This window comes from Natator depressus, chromosome 6 (assembly GCF_965152275.1).
Source record: "Natator depressus isolate rNatDep1 chromosome 6, rNatDep2.hap1, whole genome shotgun sequence".
Taxonomy (NCBI): Eukaryota; Metazoa; Chordata; order Testudines; family Cheloniidae; genus Natator; species Natator depressus.
The window spans coordinates 22,139,560-22,164,304 of NC_134239.1; the positions used below are offsets into that span (position 1 = coordinate 22,139,560).

Below are 24,745 nucleotides of genomic sequence, written 5' to 3' on the forward strand. Positions count from 1 at the left end.
GTAGATGTACCCTGTATGATCTTGTGAAAGCGAACAGCAGTAGCACCAGATATGGACTTGAGAACTCATTTTTATAGAATGTCTGTTTCCTCAAAGAATCTGTAAATATTTATCAGGCTTTATAAACCGTATTAAGGAACCGCTTCCCCTGACACTGGGCTGAAATTCAGCCGCTGCTTAACAGTGCATAGAAAACAATACCAATTTAGGAGAGGACATAAGGAATAACATATCCGACTGAAATCACAAAGGGAATTTAAATAGGCAGAAGGTCAATTCTCCCAATTGGAATTTAGTCACGACACAAGTCAGCTACCCCACCATTGTGAAAAACACGGCAGGAGTTTTAATCATCACAAAACGAGGAGGACCTTGGTTGTAACCCTCATCTGAAAAACAACACAGCACACTTCTAGCATTGTGCTGGGGCACTGGTTCACTACGAACAGGGGAAAGTTGACCTTGACCAATACCCCCCTCTGGTAATATCCTCTCTTATCTGCTGGTTTCCTATTCAAATATTAATCAAATCCAACCCTGCTTAGCTCATGAGATGTGATGGGATCACAGACCAGGAGGGGAAGGAGGCAGATCATAAATGAACTTGTCTAATATATACCAGCAAGAGAAGACAGAGTTTGGGGTTGCAGCTACAAATAGCTGGATTAAACTACTGTACTGTATTTTTTCAGCATCAGCGGCGGGCGAGGTGTTTTGTTCGTTTGGAGCAGGCACCTACATTGTCTAGTAAGAAAGTGAAATCGTGACTGTTCAGTATTTTACAGTGAACAGCTTGTGTTATGTTGTGTATGTTACATTGAGGTAATCTGGTGGGACTGCTGCCCTGAGACTCTCAGGAAAATGACTTGTAGGTTTTAGGAGGATATTGCAGCAAACATTCATTCATTTTTTGAACATTTTGACAATTGCATTCTAAGTGGGAAATGCAGCAGTAATTACTATTCAAGTCAAAACAAGGCAAACAGGATACAAGAAGAGCATTAATTTGTTTAGTATTTAAAAAATTGTTTGTTCTCACTGCATTTGGCTTCAACCAACCGGACTGAATTAGGACATGCTCCAAGAACATAACTGGCTAAACTAAATTTTTGGTTCACCTTTAAGTTCTGGCAAGAACATGTCCAAAACGTGCCAGTAAACAAGATGTGAGGAACACACAGCACAGAAGATTTAAAAATGTTATTAAAGCTAATGTTAAAATTGTATAATACACAGGTTAAGAAAAGAGTGTCTGTACACCTGGGTATAGTGCTTAAATTATCCCAGGTTGGTTTAAAAGTCATACAATACCACCACACCTTTCCATATTTGTTTTTCCCTCCTGGGAAACCCTGAGTTACTTCTTGGTTTGCTTAAACCATGCCACAATCCATTAATTTGTATTATCACCAATGGCAGAGATCTCATGCTACCTATGGTATCAGTAACACCACAGACCAATGTATTCTGGCAAGTTGTTAAAGCAGGAAGAGCCAGGGCAGGGTACACATTAAATCTTATTTCTGTGCCTCTGACATTTTGGGGATCACTCAGGCCAGTGAGGGGTTCTATCACCACCTGCCCTGTCACCTTGAGTGCCTCAGTGTGATGCTGTTATGAGTCAGAGCCCTGACACCAGCAGCCAGCCTATAAGCATACAGGTCTGATCCTGGCTTCCCCCAGCCTAGCTATGCCTTGCAGCCCTTCTGATCCAGAATCTCCCCAAATCCATCTACCCTATGTTGTTAACTCCCAGACACTCAGACTTCTCCCCTTCAGTTCATCACCCCTGACGGAGTGAAACCTGACCCCTTTAGCAGGTCACTGTGGGACACACTCCCCACAGTTTGCACAACAGAGACCTGTTTGGGGTAAAAATAAACAAAAAGTTTATTTAATAGAAAAATGCAAGCCGTCACAGCCTCATGTGCCTGACAATTCACTTGGTGAGGGAGTCAGGACCTGTTTCAGGCCTGACCTGGATTTTTATTTTACCTTGGGAGTTCACCTTGAACAGGTGAGTTGCCAATCTTAGAAAACCCTCTCCAAATATTACAAACAGAGGGGCGGTAGCAACATCAATGAACATGTAATTGACACACAGGCACAAGTTAAGTGTGCAGTGTGTACATGGGGCATGCATGAGGTTACAATGAAGGTTGTGTGTTACACCATGAGGGAGATTAACGTGTTGTGTGGGTGTGTTTCCTTTATCAGTTGGCACTTGAAGGAGATTCCTAATGACAATGCGGAGTCTGTCAGAGTCAGTGGAAATGTGTCGTGTGAGCATTAGGGGACATTTAACTTATTTCCTTGTTTTTTAGGGATTGCATGATGAGGGATGTCACACTTAACTACCCTTAATCTCTTTTTAAAGGAAGTTTTAGTTTCTGCGATACAGATAAATGATGCACATAAACAGAAGGACTTCACTGAAAATGGTCTCGTTTTCCTCACCTCTACTGTGGCTTCTCTCCGATTGGCAGGGTCTGTTTGGTACACTGCCCCAGCATGCTCTCTGCTGGTGATGTCACAACCACCCCAGCTCAGCACTGGAACATGCAGGCAGGCTGGCTATAGGGACACATACGTCCCAGTTGTATATTTGCCTTTTAAAAAAATATGATTGACAAACTTACAAGATGCGACAGACCCTGGGGATGGTAAACAGAAAAAACACGAATAACCTAAAAAATGCGGGAAAAACTCCCCAAGAACAAGAATGACCATGCTCTTACAGGCAGCCTGTATGTTCTCAGTCATGGGTGTAATGCTGAGTGCCTGCTGAGGTTACAGTGTGAACAGCAGCCAGTGATCTGTCAGGTCTGCAAGCTGTAGACTCGCATTAGAAGATAAGCTCACATATACTAATATGCTGGCCAGTCCTCTTTACCCTGCTTATTTGGGGGTATTCAGTACATGCTTGAACCTGTTTCGCCAGCTATGCTGATTGCCTTTAGACAGTGGTATCTGTGACTTATAAAGAATCCATTACCTTCCGCTGGCAGAAAGTTGAGCAGTAATTGACTTTATGGCATCCGGTGCACTCATTCATTGCCTCCCGACCACAGTTTACACAGGACTGCTGCAAAAAAAGGACAAAGTGGCCGGGTCAGGGATGACAAAAAGCTAGATGCTTTCAACTCAAACAGTAGTCTGAAGGCTGAAGCTCATAGCAGTGCAAAGGAAAAAGCAGCATAATGGCTCAGGGAACAGTCTTGGAAATCCACTCTCCCTTCCATCTTAGCTTAAGTCCCTTCAGAAAGCAAAACAATTTTGAACCAACATAGCGATTTCCCAGTACTCCATCCATCTGCCTCTCTGAAGAGCAAACAGCGACCCAAAGCTATGAATCAGACCCTGGGACATTGGGGAAACCTTGCAATATATCACACAGAGGCTCCTCCCACAGTGTTTTACTTAAGCTGACCTGATGTATCTGAACACGCAGTCAGCCAATGGAGGCATATACAACTCTTCGTTACAGTGGATTCCTTTCAGAATCCACCAACAAGCTCTTTACATGTCTCTCTAGGCAGAAGTTTAACCTTTCAGCCTCCTTCAGATAAACTCAGGGTTTAACAAGAATGGACCAGGTACTCACACAGGCTTGGAAAACTTGGAACTTCATCTAAATTAGCTGCAGGTAAGTGTTAAGTATGCATCGCTCTAGTGGAACCGTCACAGACAAATATACTCTAACCCCCAGCTGGGCTCCCCAATTTTCATTACAGATACATAACAAAAACTTTTATTTTACCAGTGTGCTTAGCTCCTTTACATCAGTTTATTACTGGCTCTGACTGTGATAGAAAGGTGTGCGTGGAAGTTCAAATAGCTGGCTCACACACCACATTTAATTTTCTCTGATTTTCACAAGGGGGAGGGGTCCTACATACATGGAACATTATGTGAAGCAACATCTAGGCACATGAAGACAAAATGAGGACTGAATTTCTGCCTTCCTGGCTTCACTGATTGAAAAGAACATGATTGCTAATATGATCGAAACAGCAATTTCCTAACAGGGAAGAGAGACAGAGGGGAAAAAAGGCTAGTTTAGAAGCACAGACCCAGAACCTGGGGTTAACTGCACCATCTCTCTTCATACAGAAAGGATGAATGGTTTCTGTAACTGCAACACCTAGCTTCATAAATATTTTGATGTCCATTGCTTTATCCCTATCTCAATAAAACTCCAATTAAAAATGAAAAGAGCTGTATATTTAAGTGGGAGGATCACTTAACCCGGGCTGTCAGGGTACATTTTTTTTTACAGCTCATTCAGTTTCCAACTCATCAAATTACTGACGTGTCATTAGCAAGTCGGAGCAATGGTGTAGTGCCATCACAGGAAGTAGTTCTTGGCTGTGAATATATTGTCACACTGCGGCAACATTAACACAAGCCATATTTAGTTTAGCTGCTGCTTCTCTCTTTCAGGCACAACTGATTTAACATCCAGACCCCTATTAACACTCAGCTCATTCACACTGTCTGTTTGCATCTTATCTGCATACCTAGAAATAAAGCCAGTTCAATAAAACTATATTCAGATAGTGCTAACGTTCAGACATAAATGCATAAAAGCCAGGGAGAGAGTTAAAGCTCCCACACCTCATGTGAACTCATCCCCACTGATCCTCAGCAAAGTCAGTCTTTGCTAAAGAACACTCTTAAAGCATGTGACATTTACAGCTGGGATTTAAAGGCTGCAACAGCAGTCTTGTTCTTACCTTGATGATGATTTCTGTTTTACCATCGACATCTTCTGTTTGTTGAAATAACTGGTTTTGATATTGCTGCAATGAAAGAGACATTGGAACCATTACTTGGTAAATGTATCATGATTGTAAGGTGTGGCAGCACAGGGAGCTGTTTATATCAAATGATTAGTGTGCCTCGGCGCAGTGGTAATATAAATAATAAAGATACCATTACTTGAGCTCATTCTTTTGCACTACTGGATTGGGGGCATCTGAATGAGCCATTACCGTTCCTTAAAAGAAGGTGACACTGTGGGGTCCACTCGAGGTAAGCAAAAGAGCCTGCATGAAGACGTTTTGCTTTGATCAGACATCCCGGTTAATTGCTCATGTAACTGTCAAGTAACCGCAATGTTAAAGCAATCCCACTTCTCCACTCCACCCAAACAGGAGCTCATCCGTTAAACTGGGTGTCTGAGGGCATGTCTGCACTAGGGGTGCACAACATCGTGTAGATGCTTCCCACACTGATGGAAGGGGTTTTTCCATTGATTTAGATAACTGACCTCCGCAGAAAAAAAATGAGGAGTACTTGTGGCACCTTAGAGACTAACTAAGGTGCCACAAGTACTCCTCGTTCTTTTTGCTGATACAGACTAACACGGCTACCACTCTGAAACCTGACCTCCCCGAGCGGCGGTAGCTAGGTTGATGAAAGATTTCTTCTGTCAACCTAGCCATGTCTACACTGAAGGTTAGGTTGGCTTAACTACAGCACTCAGGGGTGTGAACACTCCTATACACATGTAGCTAGATCAATCTAAATTGTAAGTGTAGACCAGGGCTGAGTCTTGCATGAGATGACACTTACCAGAAGCAGCAGTGCAGGTAACAATGGTATACGGCTAAAGGCATTTCATGATCACTAGCTTGAGTCAAATTTCGCTTGAGTAAATTTCCCTCAGACCACTAAAAATCCACATCTACACTACAATAGAAAACTGCAGCACTGAGTCTCAGAGCCGGGGCTGCAGTGTACACATTTGGCCTCGTGCGGGAGCCTGGGCTCTGACCCCATGCAGGGGGAGGGTCTCAGAGACTGGGCTCCACCCTGAATGTATACACTGCAATTTTTAGCCCACAGCTGAGCCCCACAAACCTGAGTCAACCAACCCAGGCCAGCTGAGGCTGTGTCACAGGATTTTTATTGCAGTGTAGACATACCCAGGGAGACCAGATGGACTCTGGAGGAATGGAATAGCCCATAAACGAGAACAGGGGAAAAAAAACAGACAAAATAAATGTCTCGAACCTTTTAGAAACGACACTGGGGCTGTGCAATCCTGTCCCCCAAAATACAAAAACAAAAGTGGGGGTAAAGGCTCCACTGCAGTCCAGCTACCCTAGTAGAACTAAATGCCAATCTAGTCAAGTCAAAGAACATGCATGCAAAACCCTATGGATTTATTATAATCTTCACACTAACCGAGTAGACACATTTGGCAAGGACAGACTGGCAAAGCTGGATTTTTTTTTTAAATATCAGACCAGGTCTGTAACTTGGTTTCTCTGAGATGCAGTGGTACAGCCATCTGCTCTGCTGTCTCGTATTTGCTGGCATAAGTAACCTGTCCCAAAGCAGTTCACATTGGGTGTGTCTCAGAGGACTTTCAGTTTTTTCCCCCCCAGTCAGTTTCTGAGTACAACAGATGTTCTCTTCTCCCCCCAACCTCCCGTGGGCCCACATAAGGAAGGAGTGAAACCAGATTAGATTCAGTGCTGACCCAGAGTTAAACCTCAGGGGAAGTTTAAAAAAAAACCCTGATATACCACCGTAAAGAAAAGTAGGTTTACCTGAGAGTAGGTCCCCAACACTGAAACAGATTAAGGGCTTAATTTCAGATCATCTTTATGACCTGGCATCAAGGCATTTACGTTCCTGTGAAACCACAACCTTAGAAATCCTTAAGTTACCATGACATGGAATCAAATTAAGAAACTCTTGGGAGTTGGAGAATAATAGACGGAAATATCTCACCCCTTATAGCAAGAGGCTTGGTTTAGCTCTGGCTTTATTAAATGAAGAGACTCAATCTATGTAGCATGCAAAGTACCATGCACAGAATCTTTAATACTTCTAGTCCTGCTTAGACACAAGTGAAGAGTCATACTTGCAGCAGAATTTAATAAGTACAATTTTCTGCCTAGAATTTGATGCCAAAGTGCTGTCCAAACTAAAGGCAACCTCAGTGGAACAGCAACAATAATCACTACTTAGAGATTGTGTTTCTACTTTGGAGTCAGTTTTAATCAGAATGACTTTTCCTGGGCAAAGAGTGACCTCAAGTCTTGAGAGGGACTGGAACTGACAATTTACACCAGCTGAGAATCTGGGTCTGACCTCCACATTCTAGCTAGTGTTTGCTCTTTTGCCACCTTACCAGATATTTATTTGCGCAAGAGAGGCAAAGAGTCATGCTGGAAAGAAAATGCATGTTCTTCCAGGAAGGTGAAAACAGGCCTTGTAGTATCAAGTGGAAGGCAAACTACCTATAATACCAATTAGCTAACGTGAAGTGTGGGAAAATGCCACACTGCTTCTATAATTTTTTTTTTTTTTTTTGCACTCAATGCTCTGGTCCGTATGACAGCAATTAAGAACATAAGAGTGGCCATACTGGGTCAGATCAAAGGTCCATCTAGCCCAGTATCCTGTCTTCCGACAGTGGCCAGTGTTTTCAGAGGGAATGAACAGAGTAGGTAATCATCAAGTGATCCATCCCCTGTCACTCATTCCCAGCTTCTGGCAAACAGAGGCTAGGGACACCATCCCTGCCCATCCTGGCCAATAGCCATTGATGGACTATCCTCCATGAACGTATCAAGTTCCTTTTTGAACCTTGGTATAGCCTTGGCCTTCACAACATCCTCTGGCAAGCAGTTCCACAGGTTGACTGTGTGTTGTGTGAAGAAATACTTCCTTTTGTTTGTTCTGAACCTGCTGCCTATTTATTTCATTTGGTGACCCCTTGTTCTTGTGTTATGAGAAGGAATAAATAACACTTCCTTATTTACTTTCTCCACACCAGTCATGATTTTATAGACCTCTATCATATTACCCTTCAGTCATCTCTTTTCCAAGCTGAAAAGTCCCAGTCTTATTCATCTCTCTTCATATGGCATCCGTTCCATAATCCTAATCATTTTGTTTCCCTTTTCTGAACCTTTTACAATTCCAGCATATTTTTTTTGAGATTAAGTGCAGCATGTTAAATATTCCCCTCCAATACATGCACACACGAGCGCAGTCCAAACCAGCCACAACAAACCCCTCAGCAGTGGTCTACACAGTCACACAAACGGATGCACTATGCTGATAGCCAATGAATTCTAGCTCTAGGGGGCTGCCACAGGCTGTGAGCTCCATAGCGGAGGACTTTTCCCCTGCCTAATTTTCAGTGAAGAGATATAGGATAGCCACCAGAAAGCACAGCTATCAGGTACCCACTCCAGGCCCCCACTCCTTCCTGGAATACGCAGATGAAGATATTTTCACCTCCACTTAATTTATTTGAACCAGGAGTCCTCCAATTACGGGCCACAGATCATCAGCAGTCTGCAGAAACTGAGCCACTTGAGACCCAAGCAGAGGGAAACTGAGTGTGGAACTGAATCAAGAGAATCTCTCTCTTATTATATGGTCTCCAGAAAAATTTGGAGAACCACTGATCTGAACTGTGCCTATTGCTGTCCTATGTAGCATAATCCATATACTAACTACTTTCTGTGTACACCTAGATTCCTTAAATGCCGGACCCTTTTTCATTTAATTTCATGCCTCCTGCCCTGATCTGTTTCAATCTTTCTGGGAAAAGAATTCAGACAATCCAGCTGTTAAATAATCTAATCTTCAGCCTGGTCCTTAAAAGTAGCATCCCCTCGAACAGTGTTACATTGAAGGGATGGGACTTTTTCTATTGTTTTTCTACATTAATTCACAGAGGAATGATATTTTATATTCATATCTTTGGCTTAGGGTCTTGGGCTTTTTAATGGCTTAAACAGTATTCATTTTGCACAGAATATGGGAACGGATTTTTGGTGGGTTTACATTTTCTCTAAAACCTGCTCGAACTAAATGGCAGCTTAACAAACACTATAAATGTTAGATTTTGCAGGCATTTCGGGCTTTGTGTAAAGTTGTGCCTTTCATCCATTCCTTTTAGGCTTATCCTGAAACATACTAAGCACCTCCTCTGAAATGCTGAGCATCCTCAACCTTTAAATGCAGAGTATCCCCCACCATCATCCCACTCTTTTTAAACAAAAAGACACGGTGAAACCAGAATTCAGTGACCAATCAAATGTAGTCTTTTAAGGGTCTTTCAATAAGGGTGGCTGAGAATTTTACTTGATTAGAAAACAGGAATATCAAATATGAAATATCAAATCATACTTCCTGGACACCAATAAATATTTTATTGTTTAAAACACAAATACTGAGACCTTCATTTTTATACAAACACATGAAATACCAATAGTTGATAAAAAGGATTTTCTTTAACGTGCGAGATCACTTTTAGCCAAAAACACAGATGTCTGTCTGTCACTCACAATAAGCTGACCGTATGTAAATGATGTCTGGCGTTTCCATGTGAAAACATATAGCCATACACAGAACTAAAGTATCAGCTGCATGCACACCAAACGTTCACATATACTGGGTGCGTCTTATGGGCACTGACGTCCAAAGTATTTCAACAGATGTCAGTGTCTCATATCTGGGACTAGTTCTAGGAAGTCTCTGATTGCAGAGAGATAGTAGAAGTGGTCTCAGTTCAGAAAACCTTTGGGGTGATGCATAATAAAAAGTAGCTTTTAACACTGATTTCATTATAGTTTTAAAAAATGCTGGAGTTATTTAAAACTTTGAAACTCAGACATGATCAACACTGCATATGTGTATCAATGCTCTGGACCAGTAACACCAAATTACAGCGAATTTGTAATGGTTCTAATGGACTGACAACGCATCCTAACCATTTGTAGCACTGAGGCAGTACTACCTGCATGAGACACTCCGGTGTGCAAACTGAGACAGTTCTACTGTAACAGTAACTGCGCCAAGGGGGTTGCTACAGTAAATGGTGGAATCTTATTTTTCAGCTTTAAAAAACTGCTATGATGATAATTTAAAAAACGTGTCTGATTAATACATAGATTCTCAACCGGGGGAGGGAGGTGTCAGACTTTCTAGGGGGCACAGCCATGGGTGTCAGAGATAAAGGGGCTAAACAGCCATTACCCCCCCACTTTTGAGAACCTGAACTCAGCGGGGATGCAACTAGGGGGAGTCCAGGACACCCCACCCAGAGCTGGGAGGCATGGGATGGCAGAGAGCTTTCCTTGCTGGCATGACGGAGGAATGGCTGAGCCAAATCTGAGTGAGTGGAGTTATGATCTGGTGTACGGGGTTGCAGCGTCACTCCATTTTAAAAGGTAAGGGGTGTTTTTATAGTACCATTTGACATGCATTTTGATGAAGCAGTAATCTGACCAGTATGCCCAGAACAAACACATTAGCAACAGGAGGTGGCAGTATCCTTCTTGCTATTGTAAAGGGTGGATGCTTCAAGTTAAAAAAAGAAAAAAAGAAGTGCTAAGGTGGGGTGTGATTCAAAATGACTGGGAATGGCCTGGATTAATACTTTGTACTTCAATAATGCCTTCCATCCAGGGCTCTCTCAAAACTTTTCTAACACTTGTTAAGACTTCACCAAACCTCTGTGAGGTAAATACTATTGTTATTTTATTGATGAGGAAACTGAGGCACAGAACCATTAAGTGACTTACCCAAGGTCACATAAGAAATTTGTGGCAGAGCTGGAAATAGAACCCGGAATAGACTCCCAGTCCTGTACTTTACCCACCAAACCATGCTCCTTAAGCCAATTTCTATCAACTAAAAAAAAAGGACAGTCAAAATTAGTCCCTGAATATATATGTAGACTTAAAAATTACAATCATATCTTGAAAGAAAATATTTGAGATGTTCAACTTACAAGTTTGGAGTTTGTGATCCTACATTTCCATTAAGAAAAGGAGTACTTGTGGCACCTTAGACACTAATAAATTTGTTAGTCTGTAAGGTGCCACAAGTACTCCTTTTCTTTTTGCGAATACAGACTAACACGGCTGCTACTCTGATACATTTCCATTGTAACAGCTGAGGGCTTCACAAACATCTAAACTGGAACATTTTCCGGCTACGAGCATGAGATCTGTGATGCCATCATTGGTCAGAGGCAAATAAACATGTGAACACAGGATTTGGGAGATACGTGATAGAGGAATGGATTTTCGAATATTCCTTTTAAAAATGTGAACATTTGTTGTCTTCTCATATATTCCGTTACTGTATCTGGATGAATTTTCTTTCTAAAAGAAAGAAGCCAGCCTTAAACAGTCCAGCCTTAAACCCACACACTCACTTGAACTATCTAGTGTCTAGCGATTGCTACAGGTTCCTATGTATACCCAGTGATCTAACACTCCTGCCCAACTCAGACACAACAGACGACTTTAAGGAACGAACTGCAGCCTAAAGCCTGTTTTGCTGGCTTTCATCAATTTATATGACACAACGCTGAATATATTTTTATTTGCTACATTTAGCAAGTCCCCTTTCCCAAAAATTCTCTCTCTGCAACCTCCACCCCTTAAAAAAAGATTTAAAAAAAACAAACAAAAAAACGTTCCAGTGACTCAAATGAACCATCATCAGACAGTAACATTAGTACAGAATATCAGAAGGAAGGTCTATGTCAATAATTTGACTGCAAATGTTTTTTCAAATCAATGGTCAAGTAACAAATGAAGACCTAGCCCCAGCACAAATCTCTCTTTCAGTCTACGATGACTGGAAGTGGAAGTGTGTCTTTCACATGGTTATGAATTCTACAGATCTCAACACAAGAAAAGCAAATACCACTTTACTGTACATGGCACAGCTTGATTCACTTCAGCAACACCAATTAAATTGCTGTCATTTGGAAACTGCATGGTTCATTTGCAATATTTAAGGATTAGCCAGTCTTTAATAGTGATATCAACATAGCTTCATTATTTCTCACTATCCAAAAAGACTAAATCAAAGGTAATACATGGGCAAACTTTCCAGTTTGCTTTCTTCTCCTGCCAGTGAATGTACACTTCAACTAAGCTAAGCATTACATATAAGGTGTCAAATGCCAATATAAGAGTCATGTCGCTGAACTGAGCAACAATTCTGCAGATGTGCAAAGAGCGAAGCTTGTATTAACAGCTGTAGCAACAAAGCTTGTTACTGAACAACCTATTAGTGGAAGCAGGCTGATTTTCAATCTAACAGATTTTTTTCTTTAATCCTGATGTGTGTTAAATTCACATTCCAGGAAGATCTGACTCCATAGCTCTGATCTGGTTTAATCCCTTATTTGGGCTTGCTCTGCATTTCTTATCTAATGAAAAGATCTTTCATTTCAAAATACTTAAAACGTAGCACTGCAAAGCGATTGCACAAAACTGGTGGTGATCCTGAACAGAGGTAAGATAGCTACTACATTCAGCATTTCTGTTAATGAAAACTGATGAAAGCCCCTTCTGATTTGTCTACAACTCTACATTAACCAGAGGGGATTCTCTGAACATAGAAAATGCACATTTGCTCTGTTCATTCCAGGTACTGCTACAGAATGGATTCTCCTTACACTTAGCTGGTTCATGCAAAAAGTAAAGTAGATATTTACAAAACTAGGTTCCTGTCCAACACTGAACTGTGGAGATTTGAAAACTCAATTAGAGTAGCAGTTACTTGTGATGGAGCAGTCTCAGCAAGATCCCCACCCCATGCTCATCTTAAGTATCAGAAAGTTTACTTCAGCTACAAAAGGTTCTTGTGTTACAGATTAGGGCAACTGGCTTTCAACATTGTCAGATCCAGACAGTGTTTGACCAACATAATTAAAAGTGGAAAGCCCAACTGTTTGAGAGTAATTAAAATAAATGCCAATGTTATGATCCCTGCCCATGCACCCTGAGCTCTTCCCTACAGTGAAATTCCCTAGAGTAAATATAAATCAAGAAATAGCTACATGAAAAATAATCCAGATTTGTTTTGCTTAAATATATTTACCAATAACGCCACATACTTTTTAGCAGGGTTTTCATTTTTTCCAGATATTATTGCAGTTGGTTCCATTAGACACTAAAAATCATGGACTCAATAAAGACACTGGATTTATGGTTCATTACAACAATCCAGAACCCAGTAACCCTCCTTTCTCCTATGACTGCAGAGGTTTTAACCGCACACTTCACCTTGAATGATTTCTTGCAACATGCATTAACTCCTTATACTTAACAATCCGTTCCACATTGTACTTAGCCATGACACTCCAAGTGCCTTCCAAAGACCTGAAGAAGAGCTCTGTGTAAGCTCAAAAGCTTGTCTATTTCACTAACAGAAGTTGGTCCAGTAAAAGATACTACCTCCCCCAGCTTGTCTCTGATTTTTTCCAGAAGGCATTTGCTGAAAAAGTTAATTTAGACAAACCTGGAAGCACCGATTCCAATTATTATTGGCTGGATAAGTTTTGCAGACCCAAAAGAAAATTAGTATTTTTTCTGGTTGGGTAAAGGGATCTGTGCAGCCACAAAAGTAAGAGTTTTACAATTGTTATTAAGGGTCATTATAAATGACCACATCACCTACACAATTTCTCAAAAGAATACAGTGCCACTCAGCAGCACGAGTATCAACAACATATTACAAAATAAGAATGTAAGAGGCAGAGATGGTACAGCTGGGGGTGTATGTTACTGACAAAAAGTCACTCTCTCTCACAGGCTCACAGCAGTTGCCCTTGTAAATTAGTGCTCTGAACTGCTGTGCAACAGCTGGATTTGATCCCTCACTTCCTGTGCCAGCAGAGAATAGGAGTAGCATAGCGAAGTGAGTAAACGCAGCCCTGGTGGGAGGGTAGCAGTCTGTACTGCCATCAGAGATGCCTTTATATAAAGTGTGCGTAGCATCAATGGCCTTCTAATGAGAGCCCCAACCAGCCTTCTTCATCTGGGAGCCCTGAGGGAAGACAGGGCATAAACTGGAGAGGGGGAAAAACAAACAAACAGACAACAAATTATAAAACAATAAAAGCATCTGTGCCTGCAAATATCTCCTCAAAGACCTGTGGGTCGGATTCTCCAATGCCTCATATCCTGTGTAGTCCTTACACCTATATAACTTGGGTGCTAAATCAGAAAATAGCATTTGCACCCACTGTGAACAGGTGTAAAAGACTACACCAGGTGGAATGCAGTGGAGACTTAACCCCCTCCCCCCCGGTGTGTGTGTTAATCAAGAAAAAATCTGTTTCTCAGTACAAACAAAAGTCAGTTTTGTTAAAGTAACTAAAATCCTGCTCAGACTGTCCTGCTAGCTCTCAGCTCTAGCATCGAAGTCCTACCAGATACGGTCTTTCATGGATTCTCTCTATACCCTTATCTAGGAGGCCCACAGGGCTGGAGTCAGCAATGGCTCTGACAGTATCAGAAGTTCGTATCCATGGCAATAGATGCTAGCTACACTTTGTTATTCAGCAGTAAATAAGACAATTTGCTGAATAAACATTTTGCCCAATGTAAACTCCCCTCCTCCCCCCAAAAACAAAAACAAAACACACTTCGCTCAGTAACATGCCACTGCCCCATCCCTTGCTCCTCTAGCAGGAAGTCAGCAGCTTGAGTAGCATCTTTTAAATGTTTGCTAGTTTGCCATAAAGAAAGCAGAGTAACTGTCTAGTTAAGCAGTTGGAGCTTTTGCTATTTCTTAGTTGTGTGGTATATAGGTCTTGCATGAAATCAGCATCCCCTTCCCAGAAACCAACTGATCCTCGATGCCAGGGCTCAGAATCTGTGACCACTGAAGCAAGAATTTAAACTATTTCCGTAGCACCCTCAGCTTCTTAGAATCCCAGAGTGCCCTCTTCCCCCAACACAAGACACGAGTAACTGAGTGACTTCAACAGAAGTTATGAGGATCCTGCAGGGGTGATGAATAGGACTCGAGGTTTCTGAGACTATCCTCATTAGTCAGTCTTTCATTCCAACCACAGGGGAAGCCGAGTAAGGTAGCACTTTGCTCACTTAGTAGTCGGAAACAAAGATAATACAGACTCGAGCAATGTCATCTCTTCCAGCATTGTTACCTCTTTCCTCTCCACGTCGGCTTGGATTTTCGCTTGAGTAACAGCGGCCTCCCGGAAGGAGGAGCTGGCCTGTTTAGCCTGTTCAATCAGGGTCTTCAGTTGCTGGGCTGTGTTCAGTAAGGAGTTGACCATCTCCTCCAAGTACAGCCAGCTCCGTTGCTCTGTCATCTCTAGTCCATTCACCACTGAGGGGGATATGGCTTTGGTGGGGGTAGTGGGTGGCACAGCCAGGGCAGGAAGAGACGTCAACACTGAATATTAAGAAAACAAAACAAAGCACACAGGATTGAAGTGTTTCAACTCCACAAGATGCTTCTTTTCATATCTCAGCCAGAAGTTCAATCTAACCAAGACCCAGTTAAACAAATATGATCAAGCCACCCAACAGATCAGTGACAGAGGTGTGTGGAGTGATCCCGTGTGGAACTTTCAGACTTGAGGGCTGAGGAACATATGCCCTTGAAAAACTTAACTCAGGGTGACAGAGGGGTCTGTAAAACCTATGACTTATTAGGGAGGGAATTAGCTACAGTGCAACTCTAGTGAAGCCTAACGCAGTCAACTTGACAGCTGAGCTTTTTGGAACCTAGGTAGGCATGGAAAACAGATTAGGGCCCTAGGAGCAGCACAGTAATTGGCTGTTTCTGCTACAATGATCAGCAACAAAATAGTTAAGGTGGACATTTGTCAACTTTGAGTTTCACAGCTAGCTACATATTAAGATGAATGTGTGTGGTGGAGGCAGTTCACGCTCAGAGCTATTGTTTCAGGCTGTCTGCAAAACTCAAGACGACAAACTGCATTCGTTTACATCTGATTCACATTTAAGAGGATTGCTTCACATCCATGAGGGCTAGATACATTTTTGTTTTTGTTGTTGTTTTAAATGATAGCTTAAATTCCAGAATATAACTCTGCAGCATAATTCTGAGAAAAATCCCAGGCTACAAAATCCACAGGACCCTGAATATACTGAAAAGCTCTTTGACGGATGAAATTCCCATTCTTGGAAAGTGTTGCAATTCTTCTAGAAACCTTATGGAGGAGGATAAAAGGTGCAATGAGACGGGCAGGCTTGTACTGTAGCCAAAATGTTCGAAATTGGAGCATGCTAAAAGTTAATCTACTTTCATATTTAAGTACCTAAGCAAGGTCTGATTTTCAGAGATGCTCAGTTAAGGTCAGTAGGAGGGAGTATTCAGCTCCTTTGAAAATCAGGCCTCTTACTTAATTGCCTAAAATGGAAGTAGGTGATGAATTTCAGAGAATTGAGAATGCTAGTCTGTAACTATGCCCTTCATAGAATGAGTTGAGCAGAGTCACATAGGATAAAGTGTATCTGTTCGCATTGCATACACTCTTGTTCTTAGATTCACAGGTGGAGTCAGCCAGGTGAGCCAGCGTAGAAGGAACAGGACCACAACAAGAGCACTTCTAGCTCAGGAGAACACAGATAAATTATTATCCTCATATTCTCATCAGCACTGGATAACTGGAAGGACGGGCAGGCCCGAATTGTAGGTAATAGCTTTATTTGTTATAAGCATATAGGGCTGTGACCTGAGAAGTACAATCACAGGTCACAGAGCCATGAATAAGCAGGAGCAAATGCAACAGCCAGGACTATCCTTATTTGCCATATTCTCACATGAAGCAATTAGTTAGGAGAGAGTTAAGGCTGACTGTGTTGCAGAGGAGCGCAGCCAATCCCTTCTCCCATTAAAAACATTTACACACACACACACACACACCCACCCACCCACCCACCCCACTTCTACACCTTTTAAAAATATCCCTAAATGTAAGAACATCTGGAAACTAAGTTCAGGTAGTCAGGCAATTCCCCACTGCTACATGTTCCTTCTTCACTCACTGTCATCTGAACTAACACAAAGCGAAGCAGGGACCACAAATTCTTACACATTGTTTTTGCAAGCGTTCACGATGTCAAACTGACTCATGTAACATGTGGGAGGCTGGCTGCACAAGCATTCACTGTAGCATGGAATGTTTAGCAAAATATGAGATTAATACAGAACGATGAACATTTAACAGACTATAACTGCACCGTCCCAAAATTTATATTCTAAATCTCTCTGGGAGTCTAATTATGGCTAAGTCAGACACACTTGCTACAGCAACGGTGCATTAGAAAGAACAAAATATCACTTCTCTTTGCTCCCAGCCATGAATTTTTCATATTTACCATATTGCTAAAAAGGTGTACGAAGGAATTTAACAAAATTCCACCAACTTTCAAAATACATTAGCTATCCATATACGTATTTCTATTGTGTTAGTCACAGGAAGAGTATCTTGGAGTGTCAAAAATGGCCAAATGAACTGCAGTGATAAAATGAAAACTGAATTAATCCCAGATTTACAAGGAAAACAGTCACTCCTGCTATTAACCAGGCTGTGGAGGGGGGGCATCCAGTATTGAAATAAGTTTACATTAACTGTTAAAAAAAACATTATTCCACTGGTTCACTGAAGTTAGCTTGGAATGAACCATTCAATGACATAAGATACCCTGCAATCCACAGCATCTGTGGCTGACTGCACTCAGGAACCTCTCATTCGCATCTCTTTAGATCCAGTAACTTTCAGCACTGTCACAGATTTCTGGCTTCCTCTTCAATTGGATACACCCCTGAATGCACTGCGCTGGTGAAGTTACTTTCACCAGGGAACCTTGCTGGAGCCGCTAACTGGCCTAGAAGGGATCGATTAAGTGCCCCCTTTGTTATATTGCACAGTTTCACAAATTGTGTTCTTCAACACATTCAGCTCCCAGTGAAATCTTACTCAATTTGAGGAACCCTCCTTGTAATCGCACTGTTAAACAATAGAATACCAATTGAAATTTATTAAATATTTTTGGATGTTTTCTACATTTTCAATTATATTGATTTCAATTACAACACAGAATACAAAGTGTACAGTGCTCACTTTATATGTATTTTTATTACAAATATTTGCACTGTAAAAAACAAAAGAAATAGTATTTTTCAATTAACCTAATACAAGTACTGTAGTGCAATCTCTTTATCATGAAAGTTGAACTTACAAATGTAGAATTATGTACAAAAAAATAACTGCATTCAAAAATAAAACAAAGTCCACTCAATCCTACTTCAGCCAATTGCTCAGACAAACAAGTTTGGTTATAATTTGCAGGAGATAATGCTGCCCACTTCTTGTTTACAGTGTCACCTGAAAGTGAGAACAGGCATTGCAGGGCACTTTTGTAACTGGTGTTGCAAGGTATTGATATGCCAGAGATGCTAAACATTCGTATGCACCTTTATGCTTCGGCCACCAGTCCAGAGGACATGCTTCCATGCTAATTGTAGAATAGCAGGGTTGGAAGGGACCTCAGGAGGTCAATCTAGTCCAACCTCCTGTTCAAAGCAGGACCAATCCCCAATTTTTGCCCCAGATCCCTAAATGGCCCCCTCAAGGACTGAACTCACAACCCTGGGTTTAGCAGGCCAATGCTCAAACCACTGAGCTATCCCCTCCCCCCAATGACACACATTATTAAAAAAAAAAAAGTGTTAATTACATTTGTGACTGTACTCCTTGGGGAGAATTGTATGTCTCCTGTTTTGTTTTACCTGCATTCTGCCATATATTTCATGTCATAACAGTCTTGGATGATGACCCAGCACATGTTCGTTTTAAGAACACTTTCACAGCATATTTGATAAAATGCACAGAAGGTACCAATGTGAGATTTCTAAAAATAGCTACAGCACTCAATCCAAGATTTAAGATTGTGCCTTTCAAAATCTGAGAGGGACAAGGTGTGGCGCATGCTTTCAGAAGATTTAAAAGAGCAACACTCAGATACGGAAACTACAGAACCCAAACCACCAAAAAAGAAAATCAACCTTCTGCTGGTGGCATCTGACTCAGATGATGAAAATGAACATGCTTCAGTCCGCTATGCTTTGGACCCTTATCGAGCAGAACCCGTCATCAGCATGGACACATGTCCTCTGGAATGGTGACTGAAGCATAAAGGGACATATGAATCTTTAGCGCATCTGGCATGTAAATATCTTGCGGCACTGCTACAACAGTGCCGTGTGAACACCTGTTCTCAGAGTCTGGTGACATTGTGAACAAGAAGCGGGCAGCATTATCTCCTGCAAATTGTAACCAATCTTGTTTGTCTGAGCGATTGGCTGAAGTAGGACTGAGTGGACCTGCAGGCGCTAAAATTTTACATTGTTTTATTTTTGAATGCCTTTTTTTTTTTTTATATAATTCTACATTTGTAAGTTCAACTTTCATGATAAAGAGATTGCACTACAGTACTTGTATTAGATGAAAAATACTATTTCTTTTATTTTATTACAGTGCAAATATTTGTAATCAAAAATAAATATAAAGTGAGCACTGTACACTTTGTATTCTGTGTCGTAATTGAAATCAATATATTTGAAAAGGTAGAAAACATCCACAAATATTTAATAAATTTCAATTGGTATTCTGTTGTTTAACAGTGTGATTAATCACGATTATTTTTTGTAATTGCTTGACAGCCCTGGTAAATACCATCATTGTTAAACACACGATGGCACATTTACACACTAGTGACAGAAGCATATCTACAAATACCATTGGTCGCAGAGCAATGTCCAACACAGCTGGAAATAATGGTGTTAAGGATATAATAATGAAGTTTTCAATTCTCACCACTGTCTGATGATAGTCTTTGAGAAGGGTTAGAATAAAATTTCTCTTCCTACCAAGTTTGTCTCTCTATTTGGCATAGGCAGATCCTCCTCTGTCTCCTGCATGATGAATACACCTGAATGTAACAGTGCTTTCAGTAACAACTTCAGGCTAAGTCTTCATCTAGTGCAGCAGCACTGTGAATGATAGCTCAGCTCTGAAGAAGGTGTTTGACAGAGTAAATGCTGCTGCAGGGTACAAAATATTGTTTTCACTAAAATGGCGGCTACCGGCTCTAGAGTTATGATAAAAGAAAAGAAGGACTTGTGGCACCTTAGAGACTAACCAATTTATTTGAGCATGAGCTTTCGTGAGCTACAGCTCACTTCATCGGATGCATACTGTGGAAATTGCAGAAGACATTATATACACAGACACCATGAAACAATACCTCCTCCCACCCCACTCGCCAGCAGGAGAGTGGGGTGGGAGGAGGTATTGTTTCATGGTGTCTGTGTATATAATGTCTTCTGCAATTTCCACAGTATGCATCCGATGAAGTGAGCTGTAGCTCACGAAAGCTCATGCTCAAATAAATTGGTTAGTCTCTAAGGTGCCACAAGTCCTCCTTTTCTTTCATAGAATCATAGAATATCAGGGTTAGAAGGGACCCCAGAAGGTCATCTAGTCCAACCCCCTGCTCGAAGCAGGACCAATTCCCAGTTAAATCATCCCAGCCAGGGCTTTGTCAAGCCTGACCTTAAAAACCTCTAAGGAAGGAGATTCTACCACCTCCCTAGGTAACGCATTCCAGTGTTTCACCACCCTCTTAGTGAAAAAGTTTTTCCTAATATCCAATCTAAACCTCCCCCATTGCAACTTGAGACCATTACTCCTCGTTCTGTCATCTGCTACCACTGAGAACAGTCTAGAGCCATCCTCTTTGGAACCCCCTTTCAGGTAGTTGAAAGCAGCTATCAAATCCCCCCTCATTCTTCTCTTCTGCAGACTAAACAATCCCAGCTCCCTCAGCCTCTCTTCATAAGTCATGTGCTCTAGACCCCTAATCATTTTTGTTGCCCTTCGCTGGACTCTCTCCAATTTATCCACATCCTTCTTGTAGTGTGGGGCCCAAAACTGGACACAGTACTCCAGATGAGGCCTCACCAGTGTCGAATAGAGGGGAACGATCACGTCCCTCGATCTGCTCGCTATGCCCCTACTTATACATCCCAAAATGCCATTGGCCTTCTTGGCAACAAGGGCACACTGTTGACTCATATCCAGCTTCTCGTCCACTGTCACCCCTAGGTCCTTTTCTGCAGAACTGCTGCCTAGCCATTCGGTCCCTAGTCTGTAGCGGTGCATTGGATTCTTCCATCCTAAGTGCAGGACCCTGCACTTATCCTTATTGAACCTCATCAGATTTCTTTTGGCCCAATCCTCCAATTTGTCTAGGTCCTTCTGTATCCTATCCCTCCCCTCCAGCGTATCTACCACTCCTCCCAGTTTAGTATCATCCGCAAATTTGCTGAGAGTGCAATCCACACCATCCTCCAGATCATTTATGAAGATATTGAACAAAACCGGCCCCAGGACCGACCCCTGGGGCACACCACTTGACACCGGCTGCCAACTAGACATGGAGCCATTGATCACTACCCGTTGAGCCCGACAATCTAGCCAGCTTTCTACCCACCTTATAGTGCATTCATCCAGCCCATACTTCCTTAACTTGCTGACAAGAATACTGTGGGAGACCGTGTCAAAAGCTTTGCTAAAGTCAAGAAACAATACATCCACTGCTTTCCCTTCATCCACAGAACCAGTAATCTCATCATAAAAGGCGATTAGATTAGTCAGGCATGACCTTCCCTTGGTGAACCCATGCTGACTGTTCCTGATCACTTTCCTCTCATGTAAGTGCTTCAGGATTGATTCTTTGAGGACCTGCTCCATGATTTTTCCAGGGACTGAGGTGAGGCTGACTGGCCTGTAGTTCCCAGGATCCTCCTTCTTCCCTTTTTTAAAGATTGGCACTACATTAGCCTTTTTCCAGTCATCCGGGACTTCCCCCATTCGCCACGAGTTTTCAAAGATAATGGCCAAGGGCTCTGCAATCACAGCCGCCAATTCCTTCAGCACTCTCGGATGCAACTCGTCCGGCCCCATGGACTTGTGCACGTCCAGCTTTTCTAAATAGTCCCTAACCACCTCTATCTCCACAGAGGGCTGGCCATCTCTTCCCCATTCTGTGATGCCCAGCGCAGCAGTCTGGGAGCTGACCTTGTTAGTGAAAACAGAGGCAAAAAAAGCATTGAGTACATTAGCTTTTTCCACATCCTCTGTCACTAGGTTGCCTCCCTCATTCAGTAAGGGGCCCACACTTTCCTTGGCTTTCTTCTTGTTGCCAACATACCTGAAGAAACCCTTCTTGTTACTCTTGACATCTCTTGCTAGCTGCAGCTCCAGGTGCGATTTGGCCCTCCTGATATCTTTCCTACATGCCCGAGCAATATTTTTATACTCTTCCCTGGTCATATGTCCAACCTTCCACTTCTTGTAAGCTTCTTTTTTATGTTTAAGATCCGCTAGGATTTCACCGTTAAGCCAAGCTGGTCGCCTGCCATATTTACTATTCTTTCGACTCATCGGGATGGTTTGTCCCTGTAACCTCAACAGGGATTCCTTGAAATACAGCCAGCTCTCCTGGACTCCCTTCCCCTTCATGTTAGTCCCCCAGGGGATCCTGGCCATCTGTTCCCTGAGGGAGTCGAAGTCTGCTTTCCTGAAGTCCAGGGTCCGTATCCTGCTGCTTACCTTTCTTCCCTGCGTCAGGATCCTGAACTCAACCAACTCATGGTCACTGCCTCCCAGATTCCCATCCACTTTTGCTTCCCCCACTAATTCTACCCGGTTTGTGAGCAGCAGGTCAAGAAAAGCGCCCCCCCTAATTGGCTCCCCTAGCACTTGCGCCAGGAAATTGTCCCCTACGCTTTCCAAAAACTTCCTGGATTGTCTATGCACTGCTGTATTGCTCTCCCAGCAGATATCAGGAAAATTAAAGTCACCCATGAGAATCAGGGCATGCGATCTAGTAGCTTCCGTGAGTTGCCGGAAGAAAGCCTCATCCTTTTTGCGAATACAGACTAACACGGCTGTTACTCTGAAACCTAGAGTTATGATAGGAAGTTTACTACGGGGGAGGTTCTTGAAAATAAAGCAACACACCAGGACTGAAATCTTCAAAGCATCTAAAGGATCTATCCTATAACTTTAATGGGAACCGGACTTTGAAAAACTCAGCGTAGGTATCTGGAATCATAGGGATATTGTCATTAGATACTAACAGCCCTCTTCAGGTTGTCAGACTAATTTCCCAAAGGAGGCTGTGAAAGCAAAGCCAGAGAAAACCATCTTTGTCCTCTTTTGCTTCAGACTGGGGAAACAGAACTTAGCACAGTGGAACCTAGCTATAAGAAACTCAAATACAATGAAACACCATTTATAGGTCCCAATTCAGGAAATCATTCCTGTCCATTTTACGCATAGGCTTATGCCTAAGTACATACTTCAAAGTAAGCACAAGCTTAAGTGCTGTCCTGAATAGGGATAGGTTTATGTGCTTTCCTGAACTGGGGCTGTACTGAAGTAAACTGAAAGTCCTCAATTGCTTCAATACACTGCAGCAATGTGTGCAATGCAGTTTTGATTGTAGTGAACCTCAGCTTAGTGAAGTTCTTGTCAAGAAAAGTGATTTCACTGCATCAAATATGGAATATTCAGTAAGTCAGGGACTGAAATAAGTGTAATAACATGTTAGCAATTTTCAGGTCATAATTTATCACTCGATATACCAACGATAAGAGAAAGACAAATCTTGTTATGAATTTAGATGAGGTTAGTACTTCCTGAAAACCAGAAGTAGCCAACTGTATGATACGGTAGGTTGGACAGGTGACCTTTGCTGACAGGTAGCACTGCAAGTGCAGGAACATGAAGCAGATGACTGACATTCTTCCCGAAAACCCTTATTAAGACACTAAATTAAAACAGATGTTTGCACACTATCATCACAGTACCACTTGTATTTAGAGACATAAAGGAGACCTGCCCTCTTTCATAAGAGATTGTTTGCCAACAACTTCTTCCAATGTTGGATTTTCTACACAATAAGGACTACAGTTTGACATTTGATAACACTATCTAATAGGAAATATTTGTGCTCTCGCAGTGTTAGCATACGACTCGGTAAATGCCAGTCAATGTTTACAAACTTCATTCACTTCCTTTGTGAAAAGACCAATATTTAAGCAATAGACTCAAGCCCTGAAAGAGAAGCAAAGATTTAAATTTATTTTTGACCGAGCAGAAATTTATCGCATTGCTCCACCCGGTAGTGCGAAGTGTAGCTGTAAAATGTCATATGCTACTTCGGGATTAAAGAGAATCAAAATCTGTCTGGAAAGATATATTTAAAAGTTATCCCAAAGCACACAAGGTAGCCAACTAACTGAATAATTTCGCAGTTCACAAAAATTCTCACATGCCTACAAACTGATCAGCAGAGGCCTAGCCTCGCTTTAAAAATATTGTTATTGTAACATCTTGTATTACAGGCCACAACTCCAAAACAAGTGAATACAGGCTTTGCAGACGTGCTTCCTGTCCTGAAATATCTGTGCCATCACACTGTGCCAAAACCCAACTTCTGTCAAAACAGAAAGCAAATATTGAAGAATATGAGTGGCCTGGTAATTATGTTATCAAATCTTTGCTTTGTAATGTGGACTTCAGTTTATCTGATAAAAGCACTAAAAAATAAAAGGCCTGATGAGGGTTAAAAAGGGAAGAGGAAATTAATTTTTCCTTCTGGTTTACAAGCTGCCCGGCTCATTTCTGTATTTACATATCCATTTCTTGGAACATAAGAGAATTAATAAAAGGGCTTAAAAACTGTTCACCTTCAGCTCCCGAGTGTTAATAACCTCAGCATTTCATTAGCTGCCACATGAATAAACATCCATTTGGCTCCATCCTGAATGGCTTCATAGAATCAGAAATTAGAGAAGCAAAAGGCCCATTAGGTCATCTAATCCAACAACC

At 41.8% G+C, this 24,745-nt stretch overlaps 1 protein-coding gene across 1 annotated transcript in view; it reads right to left on the reverse strand.

Moving 5' to 3' along the window:
* DEAF1 (DEAF1 transcription factor) overlaps positions 1 to 24,745 on the reverse strand; it is a 45,896-nt gene that overhangs the window by 495 nt on the left and 20,656 nt on the right. The window contains 5 exon segments of the mRNA XM_074954761.1: positions 2,996 to 3,085; positions 4,737 to 4,778; positions 4,780 to 4,802; positions 10,560 to 10,668; positions 14,954 to 15,204. Coding sequence (XP_074810862.1) covers positions 2,996 to 3,085; positions 4,737 to 4,778; positions 4,780 to 4,802; positions 10,560 to 10,668; positions 14,954 to 15,204 — 515 coding nt within the window.